General features: G+C 50.9%; 1 protein-coding gene across 7 annotated transcripts in view; it reads left to right on the forward strand.

Annotated features, from left to right (window-relative positions):
* Nucleotides 1-19,402, forward strand: part of Znf185 (zinc finger protein 185 with LIM domain) — a 57,906-nt gene that overhangs the window by 22,438 nt on the left and 16,066 nt on the right. For 5 of the 7 annotated variants that reach the window (XR_002025394.1, XM_019207655.2, XM_010625361.3 and 2 more), the window contains 7 exons: nucleotides 4,240-4,344; nucleotides 5,634-5,732; nucleotides 7,453-7,548; nucleotides 8,039-8,128; nucleotides 12,174-12,222; nucleotides 12,373-12,524; nucleotides 18,930-19,130. Coding sequence is in view for 6 of the 7 variants with exons in the window: in XM_019207655.2 (XP_019063200.1) it covers nucleotides 4,240-4,344; nucleotides 5,634-5,732; nucleotides 7,453-7,548; nucleotides 8,039-8,128; nucleotides 12,174-12,222; nucleotides 12,373-12,524; nucleotides 18,930-19,130 (792 nt within the window). In the remaining variant the exon portion in view is untranslated. Of the gene's footprint in view, nucleotides 1-4,239; nucleotides 4,345-5,633; nucleotides 5,733-7,452; nucleotides 7,549-8,038; nucleotides 8,129-12,173; nucleotides 12,223-12,323; nucleotides 12,525-18,929; nucleotides 19,131-19,402 lie in introns of all 7 variants that reach the window. The other 2 variants (XM_010625362.3, XM_010625359.3) reach the window with 2 other exon arrangements.

Raw genomic sequence — 19,402 nt, forward strand, 5'->3', positions numbered from 1 at the left:
CTCATGTGGAAAATAGGGGAAGCCGTAGTACTTGCTTCCCAAGGCTGTCCCAAATAGGAAGTGGGGTAGACACATCAGGTATTTAGTGCAGAGCCTGGGCGCTGGTACCATTGCTTGCTCCCCTTAATATATTTGCTAATCTACTGATCACCAATCTGCAGGGCCCTTTTTCCAGTGCAGGAGGAAGCCAATATTGCCACCTACTGGCATTTTGGGGAAATGCGGCAAAGGATAATGAGAAGGACACCCCCCTCCACCCACCCCCACACAAAGACTCTTAACACACTTTTGGTTTGGTTTGGTACATATTTGCAGTACGTAATGTTTACATTCTTCTTAGGGAGTAGGTACATGTACATAACATATCTTAATTCTTTTCCCCTCCCTCTGACTTTAGATCCCCATTCTAATACACAGAGATCGAACTCCCTGTTTTGTATTGTCTGTCTTTTATTTTTTGTTTTTGTTTTTTTTCAGACAGGGTCTCACTATGTAGTTGAGACTGACCTGGAACTCACTCTGTAGCCCAGGCTGGTCTTGAACTCACAGGGATCCTCCTGCCTCAGCCTCCCGAGTGCTGGGATTATAGGCGTGCACCACCATGCCTAGCCTATTTTATTTTTAAAATACAGTTGTTTATGCTTTGAGTTTCTCATATAAGAGAAACCATGTAATATTTAAGCTTGTGTGTCTGATTTATTTCACGTAGTGTTATGGCCTCAAGGTGCATCCATTTCCCTACAAATGACCCATGGCTGTCCTTCTTCAGGGCAGAGTAGTACTCCATCATGTGTAATACCACATTTTCTTTACCCATTTATCTGCTGATGGACGTGTAAGCTGCTTCCTAGATTTAGCTATTATGAGTTGTGCTGCGGCTGGGGATTTAGCTCAGTGGTTCTGCTGCCTGCCTCACAGGTGCAACGTCCTGAGTTTGATCCCTGGTACCAAAAAAAAAAAAAAAAAAAGTTATGCTGCTATAAATGTGGGTGTGCATGGATCACTATGGTATGATGTCTTTAACTCTTTTGGGAAGATACCTAAGAGGGGAACAGCTGGGCCAAATGGGATTTCTAGTTTGAGTTTTTTGAGGCATCACCATACTGATTTCCATTTGACATAGGTCACTGTCACTCCCACAGGCACTTGGGGCCTAGGGTTTCAGAAAATGCCTGGCTCTCTGTCCTCTGAGCACTTCCCAGGGTCTGCAGCCTTCCAGAGTGTTCTTTGCCTTGTGAAGCCCAGCTTCAGACTTCTGTGTGACCCACAGCTGCTGTGGCGGAGGCGCTGGGGTGGCGGTTACTGGAGAGGAGAGGCCCGACAGCCCCTGTGCTCTCTGAAGCGGCTTCAACAAGAAACTGGAGATGGGGTGAACCGAGACAGCAGAAATCTCTTCACGGTTCTGGGGGCTGGAAGTGTGGGATCCGGGTAGTGGCAAGGCTGTGCTTCATCTGCTGGCTCAGGGGCAGAATGTATTCCAGGCCTTTCAGTTTCTGTTGCTGTCAATCCTTGGCTCTTCCTGGTTTGCAGCTGTAGCCTTCTGCTGTCTGCCTGGGTCTACACGCAGCCCTTCCCCAGTGGCTTCGGTGGGGCCAGCAAGGCTGGCGTTGGCAAGTGGCCTCTCCCTGGGGACTCGGACGCAGCGCCCCCGCGTCCTCCGAACCCGGGCCTCCGTGCAGGGACAGCCGATGGGCTCTGTCCCTCCTGTGTGCTTTCCTGGGCCTGGGGCTCAGAGCCACACACCCATCCTCTCTGCTTCCGGGCAGAGGCCTGGGCCCCTTCTGGCTTCTGGGGGCCGCCGCCCCGCCTGTCCTCCCTCCTTGTGCCTGGCTCCAGACTTCCCCCGCCTCGCCTTGTAGGACCCCAGTGCTTGGGTGAGGTCGGGCCCCATCTTATCTTCAGCACCCTTGGAGACCGGGCCCCTGTGGGGCGGGACTTCAGTGCAGCCTTGCGGGCCACAGCTCAACCCTGTCACTGCCCCTCCGGAAGAGGAAGAGGCGCCATTTGAGCGAAATCTTTAAGGAGTCGTTCTGAAAAATGACAAAGGAGGAGGTACAAGGATATGAAAGATAGGGTGCTGGCTGGGGTCCTTATTCCTTTCTGACATAACAAAAATGACAGTGAGAGAATATGTTTTACCCTCTTGGACATCCCCAAACCAGCCACGCCCCCATTCCCTGGCAGCACATGCTTTAAAAATAGGCTTCTAGGCTAGGTTGGAGCCAGAAACTAGGGTCCACCCCAGAGCCAGCTGAGAGTGGCTAAGCGATCTGGGAAACTGTAAGTGAGGGACCCCCTGTCTCCCTGCCTTTATCCTGACCCTTCTAACCCTTTCTCCTCCCAGGTCTCCCCGTGTGGCCTTTCTATAGTGTCAGTCTGATCATGTCACCCCCATAATGCCTGCCTCACCCTGTCCTGGGGTTTGCCTTTGTCAGACCAGCTGACCTCACTTGTGCCTGGAAGGCCTCTTGCTGTGGCCGAGGGAGGTCTGGGCTCAGATCTGGGCAGAAGATAGGTGAGGGGCCTCTTCACACCCCTTCCTCTGCAGCCAGCAGGTCAGTGGCCTGAGCGCCAAGAAGGCCTGAGGTCAAAGAGGAGGCGAGAACAGAAGTAAAATGGGGGGATGGGGATGGTTCAAGCCAGGTGGCACCCGTGGGAGAACATCCTTGCATGGCCAACACAGCAGGAAAGGGGCACCTCTCTGCTCTCCTGTGGCCTGCAGATCGCCATACCTGGGCAGGTCTGCCTGGTAGTCCCAGACATAGAAGGAACAGTGTCCTGGGGTCCTGCTGCTGTCTGTCTCACTCCACACCATCCAGAGACAGGGGCAGAGGGTCTGGGGCCACCCGGCAGTCCTGCCCCCAGGAGCCTGGAGATTGGGGGTTGGTGAGAAACGCAGCTGTCTGTTCTTTCATTGGGCAGTCATCACAGAACAAGCGCTTGATCCCTGGGAGGCCACGGCCCGATGTTGGGGCCCAGCAGGGCCTGGGCCTTCTTGGGCCAGAGCTGTTGACTCTCTCTGATGGGGTTGGCATGTGCAGGTATGACCCAGGTCAGCCTGAGATGTTAACCTCGTGTGCTTTGAGCTCCAGGAAGGGACAGGACTGGCCAGTTGTGTGGAGTGGGGACACTGAGGCAGTTGCATTGCCTGTGTGAGGGGGCCACCTGTGGTGGATGAGGTCCCTGGATCAGCCTCTGGGCACCCTGAGCTGAGGAGGAAGAGGACAGAGAGGGCCGTGACTAGCAAGGAGCACAGCGGGCCTGGCCCTGCCCTTGGGGAAGCTGGTGGGATTGGGGACACTGGAAAAGCCAGAGTCTGGGGCAGGAGGCAGGGGTGTCCCCAGGAGGTGACCCCTCAAGCCCCAGAGTGGCGGTAGCCCGGGAGAGCTTCCCACAGGAAGTGCCATCCATGACACATCTCTTCTTTGGTTCCTTCTCCCTGGCCCTGCACACACCCTGTCCATTCCCGCTGCCCTCCTCTGGGTCCAGGTCTCCAGCATCACTTGCTAAGCTGTCTTCCACCATGTCCCGCTGTCCCACCCCCACACTGTCCTCCATGCGTCCACCTGGGAGATGCTGAAAGTCATCAGTGCAAGCCTCGTGGCAGTCGATGCCATGGGAGGAGAACAGGCAGCCCGGTGGGTTGTGGAGCACGTAAACAGGGAGGAGCACTGGGAACAGTGAGCTTAACGGTGTGAAGGAGACCTGGAATGTGTGGCCAGGGAGGAGAGGTGGCAGGGACGAGGGAGGGCCGCTCATGTGGCTACTGATGGCAGTGGGAGACAATGACAGGACTATCTCTGTTGGACTTGACAACTTGGGCCCCCGATGACTTCAAAGAAGACCGTGGGGACTGAGTTAGTGGGTTAAAGTTGGGCTTCCGTTTGGAGGAATGTAATCCAGAAGACTGAAGTCAGACAGCTCCGATCCAAATCCTGGCTCTCCCTCTTACTACAGTGGAACTTGAAATAGATCACTGTGGCTTAATGGAGCTCAGGCGACTCATCTGGAAAATGGGCACCTACAGAGTTACTGGACAGAGTTAAAACATGTAAAGCCACGAGAACACACCTGGCCCCCAATCAACACTGGGCATCAGTAAGGTTTGGTCAGTCAGCCAATCAATCCACGGCAGGTTTTATTCTTCTTGGAGACAGCTGGCTTTTGGGGATGAGGCAGCTGCCTGCAGCTGTGGATGGGTGGCTACTCATGGTTAAGGTCTGTTTCTTTCCTCCATAGGTCTTCTCCAGGCCACAGAGACAAGGAGGCCCCCTGCCCCAGAGAGCTCAAGGGACACTCCATTGGTGAAGAGACCTTCAAGGGCCCCAGTACAGATTCTGAAAGGTAACTCACTGCAGAGAGCAGACTCTTGGTCTCCAGGACACAGGAGCTTTGTGCACCCAGATTGCAGGGCCCTCTCGGTCCAAGGTCAGTGGACGGAGTTGGGAGCAGGACAGTCCTATTCCTGCTGTGTCCCTGGGGATAGTATGGGTCTTCAATGAGCATCTGTTAAACAATGAATGAATGAGAGCCAGGTGTGGTGGCGTACACCTGTAATCCCAACACTCAGGAGGCTGAGGCAGGAGGATCGCTGTGAGTTTGAGACCAGCCTGGGCTACACAGTGAGTTCCAGGTCAGTCTCGACTACATGGTGAGACCCTGTCTCAACCCCCCCGCCAAAAAAATGAATGAATGGATGAGACCTGCAGAGGGTGGGCCCATGCCAAGGTCCCCGAGGCAGCCAGTTGTACAGCAAGACCAGACTATGGCGAGGACGCTCCAGTCCCAGCACTCGGCCCTCAGTGGGTTCCTTCCATTCACTGGAAGCTGTCACACTTGCTCACTAAGCATGCTTTTACTCCAGGACGAAGCATCCATGCCAGTGGCCTTCAGAGCCAGGCCCACAAGTTGGCAGTTTAGGGAATTCAGTGAGCAGAAGTGTGTGGGCCTCCATCGAGCATTTGGCAGGGGCTTTCCCTAGGGGCTGAGGGACACAATTGCGGGCCGGTCAGTGAAGAGAAGTCAGAGCCTCGATCGGTTGGGGCTGGTGAGTTTGGAGGGGACCGTTGTGCTCTGTCATCCCAGAGCCCTCCCACAAACGAGTCCCAGACCTTTGAGGCTGGATCTGTAAGCAGTGGCTGTAGGTTGGGTGCTTCCTCAGTGGGCATCTGGCCGCCACAGATTTGAGCCCATGGACCTGGCTCCTCAGTTAGGACTCCAAGCCCTTGGAATGAGGGGTGGGCACCCCGGAAAGACGGCGGGAGCCTTGGGGCGCCAGGGCTACTAAGTCTTACCTGTTGATCTGTTTAGTCATCAGCCCCCAGGGTGCTCACTTCCTCCCCTCACTGTGTTTCTTGACTTCTCTCTCTGAAGCAGCTAGAAAGACTTACTGTTGGGGTCCACTTGGGCTTGGCTTGGTCTTAGTGAGAGCAACGCAGGGCAGCAGTGTAGGGAAGGGCCTGCTCCCATGACGTCACAGTTAGATAAAAATCAAAGCCTACTCAGACGTAGCAAGGGCTGAGAGTGTAGCTCAGTGGTACAGCGCTTGCTCGGTGTGCAGGAAGCCCTGGGTTCAATCCCTAGTTCTTCAGGGGAAAAAAAAAATTCAACAAACACTTCTCTTCCCGTAACAGGTCACATACACAGCTGAGCGATGGCCCCGTGGGATCTGGAGTCATAGAGTCCCCACCGGAAGGCTTGGCTGGAGCAGACACTGGCTTGGAGAGCAGAGGGTGAGCCATTTGTGGGAGATACATCCTCTCACATCCCTGGTGACAGGCCAGGCTCAAGCTGCCAAGCTGCTTGGGATGTTAAGAATGGACACTTGTCACTCTCCGGGGCTCCTGTCTACTGCTCTTCACCATGTCCTTTGCCCTTGGATTTCCCTATGCTCTGCTCTTGTCCCCTATTCCCCCACCCCTGCCTCTGGTCCTCAGAGTCCTTCAGCACAGGCACCAGCTTCCCCCACGCTGGAGGCCCAGCCCGTACCTAAGGCTGGCCCTGGGCAGGTGGAGTGAACATGTAGAGAATGCAGGAGGGACAGACTGACAAACGAGTGACCAAATCAGTGCATTTGTACTTCCTGACTGAGCTCTGAGGACCAGCCAGGGGCCCTGGCCACCTCTCTTCTAAGGGTCCACAAGAGGGAAAAGTTAGGACTGGCGTGTCGAGCTGCACTCTGGGCTTCTGGGTGGAGCCGGAGATCACTTTCTCAGAGGCTTTTGGGGAGCTCAGGCTTGTCCCAAAATGGTTTCAAACAAAGCATGACTCATTCCTGGGGCCAGAGACTAGGACCACCAATGCTGGCACACATCCTCGTGCTCTGAGCTGTGCCAGAGCCCTCAGGGTTTGGATAAGATGCTGGAGAGGAGCAGAGAGGCTGGTGTCCCCAGGGAGCCGCAGCTCCAGTGTGCCAGGCCCACCTCCCTCGTCCCCAAGCCGCTGGGGGCTGCTGTCCCTTGCTACCTTCACTGGCTGTGTTGGTGTCCCGGAGCCTGAGCCAGGAGCACCAGCCCACACTGGGAGGGGACAGCAGGCCCTGCCTCTGAAGCCCCAGTGCTGCCAAGGGACGGCTCTGTTCTGCCTTCCAGAGAAGTCTTTGGGCCCGAGGTGACTGGGTCTGGCTCCAGGTTGCCTGCTTTGTCAGTGCTCGTCTGTATCCTTTCTCTTTATGTGGCCTTGTAAAACCCTCTTTGCTTTCCTCTCTGTTTCTTTAAAGTGAAACCAAACCTGAAAGTAACCTGCATAATTTTCTGAGGAATCGTCCATAGTTTGAGGAGGTTCCGCCCAGTCTTGTACAAGTGTCGTAGTTTGACAGTGATTCGTAAGAAACTCCTTGACTGTCATTCCGAAGTCTAGATTGTTTCTCAGAAGCAATCTTCCTTTCGCGTTCATCTTCACGAGCTTATTCAGTAACTGAGCTTAGGGATGAGGGCTCAGTCACAGACAGCACAGAGAGGCTCGGGAACACAGGCTGCCCGCGTGGAGGGCATGGGCTGGCCCAACCCCAACAGCATGGCACCCTGTGCACGGGTCTGCCTCTGTCACGGAAGCCTGGGTCAGAAGAGAGCCACACCTGAGCGGCTAGGTGCATACAGAGGGCCAGGGGCCCGGGAAGAACAGAAAGCTGGAGCACATTTTAGGGTCAGCCATCATTCAGAGTACTTGGTTATGGATTCCTGTACTCCTCCCAGAACACACTGGGGCCTGAGGAGGTCAGCTGACATGCCTAGGGTCACACAGTTGGGAGGCTCAGTCACCTGGCCACTGCCACACCAGCCCGGGCGTCAGGCTGCCTTGGGGTGTGATTGGGTTTGGCCCCCCACTGTGCCTCATGCATCTGAGCAGCTTCTCACATCCCGTCATTTGTTGGGGACAGAAGCCACCCTCTCGGAGAGGATAGTCATAGACACAAGGTCCCGTACCTGGACCAGGCTTGATCTCCTTCCACAGGCTGGGCCCGGCTGCTCAAGTCACTCCTTGGCTGGACAATCAGGATGTTCACCATGTCCACTCTCACTCCTGTGGGCCTGAACCAGTGGCCATTGGGTAAGGGTGTGGAGACCGGCCCGGGGACGGGTCCCCCTGCTGGGCACAGCCTTTGTGGCTCAGCCTCAGCTCCAGTTACCAAGGCTCAGATCCATGCTACCCTCACCTTGGGGTGGGGGGCGTCACAACAGCCCAGGGAGACTGAGGAGGGCCCTGACCTGGAACTGTACCCACCCCCTGGGGACAGTGGGAGAAGAGAGACAGGTGAGCAGACCTTTTAGTACCGACATGTATGGACCCGAGCTGATGGGGCAGGGGAATCAGTGAACCTTTTCTGTAGCGACTGTACCCTGTCCGGGCAGGAGGAGTCGGGGTGAGGAATCCCAGGGATTCCCATCAGCCCAACAGGGCTCCATCCCAGGGAGCGAGGGGCTGGGAAGGGGAGATGGCTTCAGGGGCACAACTGAGAAGGAAGCTGGGAAGGGAGGACCTGGGCCCTCAGCTTCCTGGGGTCTCAGACTTCATGGGCTGGTGTACTTTCTTGTCTCAGCTCCAGCACCACTTCAGCCTCTATTGTCCCGGCCAACAGGAAGAGTGACATTGCAGCAGACCCGGAGGGCACAAAGGCAGCCCTGAAGGGGTAAGGCCATCAGTACAATGCTGAGCTTCCGAGGTGCACAGAAGCAGCTGGGTGTGCATCGGCCTCTGGCCAGGAAGCTGAGGCCAGGGAGGCCTGTCAGCTGGACTGGGGCAAAGGCAAAGGCAAAAGTCCCAGCTGGGACACTCTGACCTCTGCCTCCGGGGCCAGGGAGATTTTTACAAAACCCTGTTGCTCCCAGCCAGGAAGTCTGACAATCAGGAGGCAGCAAGCAAACACTGGCATGATGCAGACAAACCAGGCATGGCTCTGCTTCAAGGCGTGCTCGGACTGGACAGGGTACAAAGCCTGGCCCAGCTTGGGACAAGGCATCAGTGCTACAGCAGGAGAAGGTGGGGCTGGGTACAGCTTGGTGGGGAGGTGGCCTTGAGTTGTATCATGACAGGTGAATAGGACTCCTCCAAGGGGGGAGGACCGTATATGTAAAGAGCACAAAAACCCCGATCTTCTTGGCAATGAGTGTGGCCCACAGTGAGGGTTGTTGGGTTGGGGAGTGGTGGGAAAGGAGGCCATCAATGAAACTTAGGGACATCCTCTGTGTGCACAGTCCTCTTCGAATGGAGAGCACAGGCTTGCAAGCTGAGTGTTGGAGCCTCCTGGGTAGGGCAGTACTTTGGAGAGAACTGCCAGGGTGCTGAGATAAAAGATGTCAGCAGGAAGGCCACCTACTAGGTAGATGGAGGGGGCAACTGAGGCAAGCAAAGAGAAGGAGCTGATTTTAGAAAGAGCAGAGAGACATGAGTTGCAGAAACAAACCACAAAACTAATAATGCCGTAGTGGAATAGTGGAATGTGCTTAGCATATTCTGGAGAACAGTGCATGGAGCTGAACCAGTGAGAAGCACCTCAGATGTAGCAGGGTTTGGTCATCCATGATAAGAAGATTGGATCTTATTCAGGTTTTAAGCCAACAAGCAGCCAGATATGATTCAGTTATTTAAAAGTGAATGCACATTTGTATTTTCACATCCCATTGCAGTTGCTTTTTATTTAAATAAGAAGCAGGTGTAGGGTCACGGGGGATGCAGTGGGAAATGAATGTCTAAGGCATGAGGCCTTTTATGTGCCTTTTTCTCTTTTTCCAGTTGCACTGGCAATGAACAGCCAGAGTGAAAGCTATGGCTGACAGGTACAGTGTGCTGTGCTTAGCCATTTTACAGTCTTCCCAGCAATGCTGTGAGATGGACGTGGTGGGGCAAAACAAGCCATGCAGCAAAGTTAAATGATTTATTCCAGGCCAAGTAGCAGAGCTGACTACCAAAGAATAACTCAGCAGAAATTACAAAAGCCAGTTCATGATTTTTTTTTGAGCCAACTCTCAAGACCCAGAACCAGTATCTTCCAGCTTATTGATGTGAAAGCATACTGTGTGGCCTTATGTAATCTGCCTCAAACCCTGGAAAGGGCCTAGCAGAGGAGGAACTGAGGGACACACTTCTGTGTAGAGCAGGGGTAGGAGTAAAGTCCAGGCCTCTGGCCAGTTCTGGGGCCTAAATTCAGGAGTACTTTCCTCCTGGTGACTGTGTTTCACAAACTTGAGAGTCACCTGGGAAGTGTTAAAGGACAAAACACTTCCTGAGCCCCATGTAGAGTTTTGGATTTAGTTGTTCTTCCACCATCATTGTCTTCTTGTTTTTTGAGACAGGGTCTCACCATGTAGCTCAGGCTGGCCTTGAACTCACTATATAGCCCAGGCTGGCCTCAAATTCATAGCAGTCCTCCTGCCTCAGCCTCCCGAGTGCTGGGATAATAGGTGTGCATCACCGCGCTGGCTATCATTGTCTTTTTAAAAGCTCCTGTTTCCTCTCTTTCTCAGTCTAAGTCAAGAATCATTTTACCAGGGTAGTAGTTATGAACCAGGGAATCTCTTGGACTCCTCCAAACCTTAGGGAGGCATCTAACAATATCTGGAGACATTTTTGGTTGCCACAACTGACAGAAGTACCATTGGGCTTCTAAAGAGCAGAGACCAAGGATGCTAAATATTCTATATTGCCCAGTATATCACCCGATCCCCCCAGCACACAAAACAGAATTATCTGGCCAAAAATATCACAATATCTGCTCTATAGCACTCTTGACCTTTTTGGGAACACAGCCTAGGGGTAGAAAAGAAAAAAAAAAAAAGAGAGGAACGCAGAGGATCCCTTCTCCTAGGCTGCCTGGGACCCTAACAGCTGACGCAGAACGTGTGCGCCTGCATTATGTAACTCCGGGTTACAGCGTGCAATACCCTTGTGCGCCTGAGCCTTGGGGAGCATTTGGCTAGCGTGCGTGCACCTGCGCGTGGCTGCAACAGGTTGGTCCCCCGCCTAGGCTGTGTGGCCGTGGTGAGTGCGCCTGCGCACGCCCGCCATTTCCTGAGGTTTGGAGCTCAGGCCGCGGAGTCCGCCGGGAAACGCGACCTGCTACTGGGCGAAATGGCTGTTCGCGGCAAGACCGGCCTCAGCGGGATTCTCCTGAGGCCGTGCCCGCGATGGCCGTGAGGTGGTGCTGGAGGATCACAAATGGGCCCGGCCGCTCTTCTGGGACCCGCCCCGTGGGCCCTGGGCTGTCGCTGCCCTTCCCCCATCGCGTGGTTTGTGGCGACGTCCCCCTGGCCCTGCTTGGGGTGACCCCGCGTGGACCGTCCGAAGGTCAGGGGAGGTGCGGGGAGCGGTGCCGTCGTGGTCACGAGTGGAAAGGGAAGTGCGCACAGGGGCCCCCGGCGCCCATGGCCCTCAGAGCTGAGCCACCATTGACCCTCGGTGGACGCGGGCTCAGTGACCAGGGGCTTAGCCCCCTGGGGCTTTGATGAGCAGGATGGGGCGGATGGCAGCCTGCAGAGCATGGCAGCCCTAGTTTTCACCTGTTCCAAATTTAAGAGACACCTGGTGCTAACTCCGTCCTGTCTTACACGTGCAGGCAGAGACAGTATGGTGTAGTGGCTTGAGAGGTGGACGCTGGTACTTGGGTTCAAATCCAAGCTTTGTCACTTACTAACACTGTGTTGCTCATGTCCCCCGTGTCTCAGTTTCCTCTCCTGTAGAAGAGTGGTACTGACAGGGTGTGGTAAGAGTTAAACGTGTTTAAAGCATAGAGAACACTTCCTGGCACAGCAGACTGTGTGTCAGATGTTGGTTATAAAACCTTCAAGCCAAATGAAACAGCTTTAGAGGAACAGCTTCTTGAATTACTCACAAATCCTTAGAAAGCCCCCTGCTTCCCTTTACCAGATATATCGGCCTTCACTTGATAAAATACAGCATCTCATCTCCTTCCCGTTCCACTTTTGTCATCAGACTTTACATCTAAAGCATGCTGTTTTCCTCTTTGCTGTGTTGCAAGCATGAGTGTTTCAAGTTTATCTTCTTCCTGCATGAGGAGCATGCAAATGTCCAGCATAATTCAAATTGCTGATGACGGTTGTCAAGCAGTGTAGGGATCTGGTGGAGGGACTGCAAGAGCGAAGGGGGTGTTCTTATTTGTTCAAAGAGAGGTCACCAATTGGAAATGGTTGTTAGACTACTAGATCTTTGATCCAGTTACAACCAAAGGGAAGACTTCAGAGAGGTTGGATGCTGGAAAATTGAGTTCAGGGGAAGCCAAGGTTGGAGTGATGCTGAATGCTGGAATTCTGGGCTCGTGCCCCTGGCTCAGTAGGACGGGGTGTGCAAGGGTAGAAATGGCTAGAAGCCTCTCCTCTCTTTTCCATGATTCCTAGCTTTGCGTGCAGTGAGAGCATAAGGTGAAGTCAGGGAGGCACTTTCACAGTCCTCGGCCTCCAAAGCTGGGGAAGAAACTCCTTGCTTGCTGGGCTCAAGGGTGGCAAGAGTATCGCAGGCTTGGGTTTCATCTGTTACACTCAGAGGCTGCTGTGTTCAGTGACAAGGGTGCAGCTGTTTTGAGATCCTCTGGAGGAGGGCACTGCTGCTCCCCCGGGGGTAGCACGGAGCCTGGCTGGGCTCTGCCCCACCCTGGAGGAGACCAGCCCCTCCTCCATGCCCACGGTGGGCGCTCCCTCCACAGGATGTTTGTTCTTCCTCAGGGCCTCAGTCGTTCACGAGGAGAGGAACGTGGCCACCGAGGCCGGCGAGGCCTGGCAGGAGATGGGCAGTTGGGGCCCTGAAGGAAGGTGGCAGGGTGAGCCAGGGCCACCCTGCAGCGCTCCCTCCACAGGATGTTTGTTCTTCCTCAGGGCCTCAGTCGTTCACGAGGAGAGGAACGTGGCCACCGAGGCCGGCGAGGCCTGGCAGGAGAGGCCCGGAGCTCCAGCATGTGGTGAGGGAGCCACAGCTGTCCCTGCTCAGCAGCAGCCCGGAGCTGTCAACTGCCCAGAGCAGCGGAGCAGCCCCAGCTGCCCTGAGGAGCTCCTGGAGCAGAAAAGCAGTGGCAGCAGGTAAGGTCAGGCTGGGCTGGGCTTTCAGTCCACACTGTAGCATAGACGCTCACATGCACGCGTGTGTACACGCACACGCACACACACACACACACAGACACACACACACACAGACACATGCGCGCGCGCGCATGCACGCACACAGCAGGCCTGGAGCAGGAAAGCAGTGGTGGCAGGTAAGATCGGGCTGGGCTGGGCTCTACAGCTGGGATGGAGCCGCTTCCTCTGCTCCATACCAGCGGCTGGTGTGTTCCGAATGGGGTCACGGCAGTGGTTTCCTGGACCTGGAGTGTTGTTGATGGCTTCTTGCTGGCCTGGGGCTGTGATAGGTAGCAGTTTGTGCCCCCAGGTGTAGGAAGCCTGAGGCAGCTTCCAGAGCACACCTGTGGTAAGTTGGGCCTGTCAGAGAATAAGAGAGAGGATGGGTGACCGTGGGGGAACCTGTGAGTGGAGGGCAGGCAGAGAGTGATGGGGTCGCGATTCGTGGTGTGCTGGCGTGCGCCAGTGTGCATGGAGGACCGCGTGACTGTGGGTAGCGGGTGGAGGGCTCTCCGGGAGGCACCTCACCTGTACAGCTGTGGACACGACGACAGACTGAGAGTGCCGGATGGCCGAGTGGTCTCCAGGAGAGCGCCACAGAACACCAACCACTTGGGTGCATGGAAGCAGATGGTTCTTGCAGACAGAAATGCTAGCCAGAGAGAGCTCCTCATGCTCTTCCACCTTGGAGCAGTGGCACTGTTAAGTAGGAGGGTATTTTAGGGCCAGGTTCACCTGTCAGATAGCAGCTTTTCTTAGAAGAACAGCCAATGCGCCTTGACTGCTTAGCCTTAGGCCCTGTGGAGACCCAGTCCAGAGACACTGAGGGAGCAACTGTGGACTTTCTATCCCATCCCATGGTATCCTATGCTGGGCAGTGTTCCGTGTGTGTAGGCGGTATGAAAAATGCAGGCTGTGGCTAAGCGGGGTGCTGGAAGGCCGAGGAAGGCTTTGCCTGACGGCCGACAGCCGAGCTAGAGGCAGCACCGCAGATAATGGAAACAAGGCTCGTGGGAGGAAAGCTGAGGATGGATTGGTGACCTGGCAGAAAGCGCCGTGAGCGCACTGGGTAGGAAGCACATCTCGCGGGGTTTGTGTGCAGCAGAGTGCCATGGCCCGATGGACCATGGAACATCAGGCCAGGCTTGCACAGCCGGGCTGGGCAGAAAAGCCATCAGGAGGTCGTCTGCTTAGGCTCCAGGCAAGGTGAGCAGGCCTTAGGTGGAAGGTAATACTGAGGGAAGCACCATCGCCAAGGCTTCTCTCCAGTTGCAAGGAAATAAGCCTGGTTTCGCCTAGATCCTTTGTCCACCCCATGTGGTTTATGCCAAACACCTCATTGTCCATGGGAGCCTGGAGATTCAGCACATGCTAGGCAGAGAGCGCCTAAGTGACCAGAGCTCACAGACTCAGTATGAGTCTCCCATGGGCTTTGTTGGTCTGTGACAATTCACATGCACCGCCACAGCTCACTGCTAATGCCCCAAATTCATGCAGGCCTTCAGCCCCAGGGTGTCCTGCACCGGGAAGAAAGCCATTTGGTCCACTGCCCTTAACTTAGTAGGAATGCTGGGAGGGCGGAGGGTGGCAGAGTGAGGACGTGCAGAGACCGAGGCTGAGATAACAAGAGTTGTGAGGAGAAGAAAACTCCTTGGAAGGATTTTAGAATGCCTGACTTGACCAGGTTAGAATCTTTGCGAGCCCCCATAGGACAGAACATTCTCAGGGAGGGGACTGTTATTTCAGATGAGGACAGTTGGCGTGATCCAGAGGAAAGAGCTACAGGGCACAGTCGGTGCTCAACCTTCGGTGTTGGGACATCGAGGTTTTCATCCAATCAGCGACCTTTAACAGTTTACCAGGTCTGTTATTTCTGGGGGCTGGCGAGGATAAGGACAAAAAGGGCGATAAAGGAGGAACTTAGTGGATGTTTTGAATGACTTTATCAGTAAAATGGATTCCTCAACCACTTTAAAGATGTGGGGATTCTTGTTCTAACAAAATTGCAGCAGCAACATTGGCAGAGTTTTTATATAAGTGAAAGCTTCAAGCCGGTGAGAGCCATGCATACGTGAATAAGAACGTATCTATAGCCATGAGACTTGGCAGCAAAATCCAATCAAACTGGTGGTAAGGAAAGGTCATGAACATATGTGTATTAATAGAATTCCATATGCAAGTGATTTGAATTTCCAATTGAAAACCACTGGCCTAGAATCCACTGGATATAATATAAAGATATAAAATTATTATTAGTAGTAGCAGCAGTCCATAATGAATACATTCAGTGTGAGGAATTGGTATGTGTATACATTGCATCTGAAACCTCCCTAGCCCTCCTCCATCTGTAGATCCCCTTCACATTGGTAAAAGGTCTATCTCCATGTGTACTATTATCTCTCTTTTCCTTGGCTCTTTATTTTTACTTTGGGTTTCCCATATAAGAGAAACCATGCAATATTTAAGCTTGTGTGTCTGATTTATTTCACTTAACACTATAGTCTCAAGGTGCGTCCGTTTTCCTACAAATAACTCAGATTTATCCTCCTTTGTGGCTGACTTGCTGCTTAGTATCCGTTTTGTATAAATTCTACACTTTATCCACGCACCTGTTTGAGGACATACTGGCGCTTATGTGAGTTGTGCTGCCGTAAACATGGGAATGCACGTATCACTGTCATAGGGTGTCTTTAACTCTCTAGCGGCAGGTAGATGGTCTGAGTGGAATTCCTAGTTTTAGTCTTTTGAGGATTCTCCATAGTGGTCATGCTGGTTTAACCTCCCATCAACAATGCAGAAGGATCCCGGCTTCCTGAAAGCCTCACCAGCGTTTGTTATTTATTGAGTTCTTGATGACAGCCATTCTTTCTGGAGTGAGATGGAGCCTCAGTGTTATTTTAATTTGCACTCCTCTAACGGTCAGAGGTGCTGAACATTTTTCCCTGTACTTAGTGGCCATTTGTACTTCTTTAAAGAAGTAAAATCATGACCAGCTTAGCATTTTAAAAACAGTTGAAATTGCTGTTGATAACAGTGTGTGTTGTAGACTTATATCAGGCAAAGCAGCAGGATCTAATTAAGTAGAAACATCATTGGCAGTGAGCTAGTAATTTTATATAATTTCTGAAATATTTGTGTAAGTAATGTTTTACTTATTAAAATTAATTTTTAATTTAGGTTTTTGAGACAAGGTCTTGCTATGATTACCCCAGGCTGGCCTTGAACTCACTATGTAGCCCAGGCTGGCCTTAACTTGAAGCAGTCCTCCTGCCTCAGCCTCCCCAGTGCTGAGGAGGTGACAGGCATGTGGTATCACATCTGGCAAAAGTTGATATTGTGAGGAAGGCTTAGCATATTTGGATTTGATGATGCAGTTTATACAATATTAAATAAGCTTGATTATTTTTATCATCTCTTTTGTTCCAGGGTGAGGAAACAAATCGTTTGGAATTGTCCAGGGACCCTCTGAGAACTCTTACTATCAGTTTTAGTTGTAAAGTATATTTACAGGTTGATTTTAGGAAAGTAAAATGTAGAGGTTGTCAGGAGATCACAAATATTTGATTAATAGGAGTATGGACTAGTGAGGAGTAACATTTGGTTATACCTTGAATAAAAATAACAAATTTTAAAGTAACTGGAAATTAAAATGATTGTGAAGAATCTTAGCAACTTTAGAATTGAAAAGACTAAAAAATAATTAAGGGCGTGATAAAGGCAATATAAAGGAGAGGGCATTATTTGAAAACACACAAAATCTTTGGCTTTTAGATAGATTACTCAGAAGGAAATACTATAATCTTTTAGGAGCAGGCCAATGATCCAAGAAAGTTTTGTTATTTTAACAGAGCAAACCAAAGTATAGGTTTGCATCAGTAAAATATTTGCTATTGTAGCTCTAGACCCAGTAAATTTTAGTCAGTTTCAAAAATAAAATTTCTTTTTTGTGAAACTTATGTAATTTAAAAATTATCAATTTAAATTTTATTTTACATATTTTGAACCTATTAGTTATTTTAATTTAGAACAAAATTGTCCTTTTTAATAAAATATGTATTGCATACCTTGCAAGCAGTTGTTTTCCTTCTTCATTGTTATTTGTAGCAGTCTCATTTATGTAATTGAATATAATTTTAACCATTAATGATGTTGCAGCAGGGGATTTAGCTCAGTGGTACCACACCTGCCTTGCAAGTGCAAGGTCCTGAGTTTGATACCTGGTACTGCAAAAAAAACAAATAAACCAAAAACTGAAAAACAAAATTAAGGTTTTTAGAGACCAAGAAAGATATGTACACACTTCAGGAAAAGAAAAATTTGTATCCATATTTAATACAGAATTTATGGAGACATCATGAGCTTAATACAGTTACCTTTGCCCTCACAGTGGGGGCCATGAGCCTTCAGACATGTATCGGTACTGCGAGCTGCTGCTTGGGGAACCTTGGTCATTGAGTTCACTGCACCTGCATCTGCAATTTCTTCTCTGAGGGCTGCCAGTGCAGTGGGTCTTCTGCAATATACGACATCCTCTAGGGGCCCCCACACAAGGCTAACACCATATGTTGAAAAATCTTTATACTCTTTTGCTTTTCCTGAAATGTGTGTACATTTTTAGCGGGCTCTATTTTTCCAGAGGTAGGTTATTTTGAACTGTCATGTACCAGCCTTTTGTGGCACACTAGTAAAGTTTATGAGTACACATCCCATACCTTTTTTGTTTTGTTTTGTTTTTTGTTACCGGGGATCGAACTCAGGTCCTTGCGCTTGCAAGGCAGTCTGTGGAACTGCTGAGCTATAACCCCGGCCATCCCATAACTTTTATTGAGGTTATATAGTTTTTATCATTTTCAATTCATCTATAGACAAATTCATCATTTATAAGTGGATCTAAGTATAGCTTCTCTGTACCATGTAAAATAATACACAAAACTAGATGAAGTATGATACAAATTCTGTGAATATTTAAATATTTCAAAAATGTATCACAGTAAGACACATTGCCATAAATGCCCTCACGATGCTCCCCCTGGCTTCGAGCATGCTCTTCCCGTCATCCATGCCATTTTCTGCAGCAGTTCTGGAAATCCTCTTTCCCGAGTGTCTTTAGTTGTGCTGCTGTGGCTGTCTCGACGTCGTGAATCGATTCAAAATTTTTTCCTTTCACAGTCATTTTGACTTTGGGGAAGACTCAGAAGTTGCACTGTGTTAAATCTTATGAATAAGGTGGATGAGGACACAGTGTCGTGTTTGTACGAGCTAGCTGCCTTTCTGCTGTGTGGCACTCGGCAGCAGTAGTCACCATATTTTTTATCACACCTCATAAAGACACTCAAGAAAGAACTTCTAGAACTGCTTCAGAAAGTGGCAAGGACAAGAGGATAAGTGTGTTTGATGTGAGGGGGAGAATTGTGAGGGAAATAAATGGCTATGTGTCTTTTACTGTAAAAATTTTAAAGCACACGCCATATGTTTTGATCAGCCCTTATATAAACTTTGGATTTAGTAAGTAAGTATTTTATCCTACTTATAAATGATTTAGGTATATAATGAATATCTGTTACTTAATTTAGCATAAGTTTAAGGTTTTAAGTTGCCAAAAAGATGTTGGAAACTCTTTAAACTGATATGTTGTAATTTCTGTTGAAATAAAGTTTGCCAGAATAATGACTTAGTTTGGCTGAAAGCAAATTTCCATTTTTATGTTAAACATCCAGTAGATGTGATACTAGCTTATGTGAACAGTAAGCCTGCTTATGTCTATGAAAAATGTTCCCAAATAGAATAAAATTATTCTTGCAGTATATGTAGTGCTGCAAACTCAGGCAACGTAGGTGTTTCTATTAAGAATAGAAAACTCATCTTGTTTGCTACCGACTTACCTAAATTTTGTAAACCTGAATTTTAAATCATTTGGTTAGTTTTAAAAGAGTATTATTTTTATTTATACTGGAAGAATTAAAAGTTTCCTTGATTTATGGAAATTTTAGGTTTATGTAAATGTCTATCTCTAAATCAATTAGAAGATACTTTGTAAGTTGAGTAATATCTATAAAGCAAGGTAATAACATATATAAAGAACGTAGATGTATGTTCAAGCATACAGATGTACACGGGATTTATGGCTTTATTTCTAAATGATTAGTCATGAATCAGGCAGAAAGCTGCGAGATGGGCAGGTCTCACCTAGGCAGATTTGGGGTGCCTGTCCCAAGGTGCTCAGGTGTGTGCCTGCTGTGGGACTCGGGGCATGGGGCACCCAGGAGAAGCGGGGTGGCAGGGCAGTTGGGGCCCTGAAGGAAGGTGGCAGGGTGAGCCAGGGCCACCCTGCAGCGCTCCCTCCACAGGATGTTTGTTCTTCCTCAGGGCCTCAGTCGTTCACGAGGAGAGGAACGTGGCCACCGAGGCCGGCGAGGCCTGGCAGGAGAGGCCCGGAGCTCCAGCATGTGGTGAGGGAGCCACAGCTGTCCCTGCTCAGCAGCAGCCCGGAGCTGTCAACTCCCCAGAGCAGCGGAGCAGCCCCAGCTGCCCTGAGGAGCTCCTGGAGCAGGAAAGCAGTGGCAGCAGGTAAGGTCAGGCTGGGCTGGGCTTTCAGTCCACACTGTAGCACAGACGCTCACATGCACACGTGTGTACACGCACACACACGCGCACATGGCAGGCCTGTTGCCCTCTTCACGTGAGAGTGTTTAGGAGCCAGGGGGAAGTGGGCCAGAAACTAGCGTCCCAGTGTCAGTCCCCACATTTCAACTTGGATCCAGGGAATCAGCCATGATCATGACCACGACCAACACCAGCCCAGACCGTATTGTCCAGCAGCCAGCTGGGGGAAATAGGAT

Source organism: Fukomys damarensis, unplaced genomic scaffold, assembly GCF_012274545.1.
Source record: "Fukomys damarensis isolate Sample0158 unplaced genomic scaffold, DMR_v1.0_HiC HiC_scaffold_39, whole genome shotgun sequence".
In the NCBI taxonomy this organism is placed as follows: domain Eukaryota; kingdom Metazoa; phylum Chordata; class Mammalia; order Rodentia; family Bathyergidae; genus Fukomys; species Fukomys damarensis.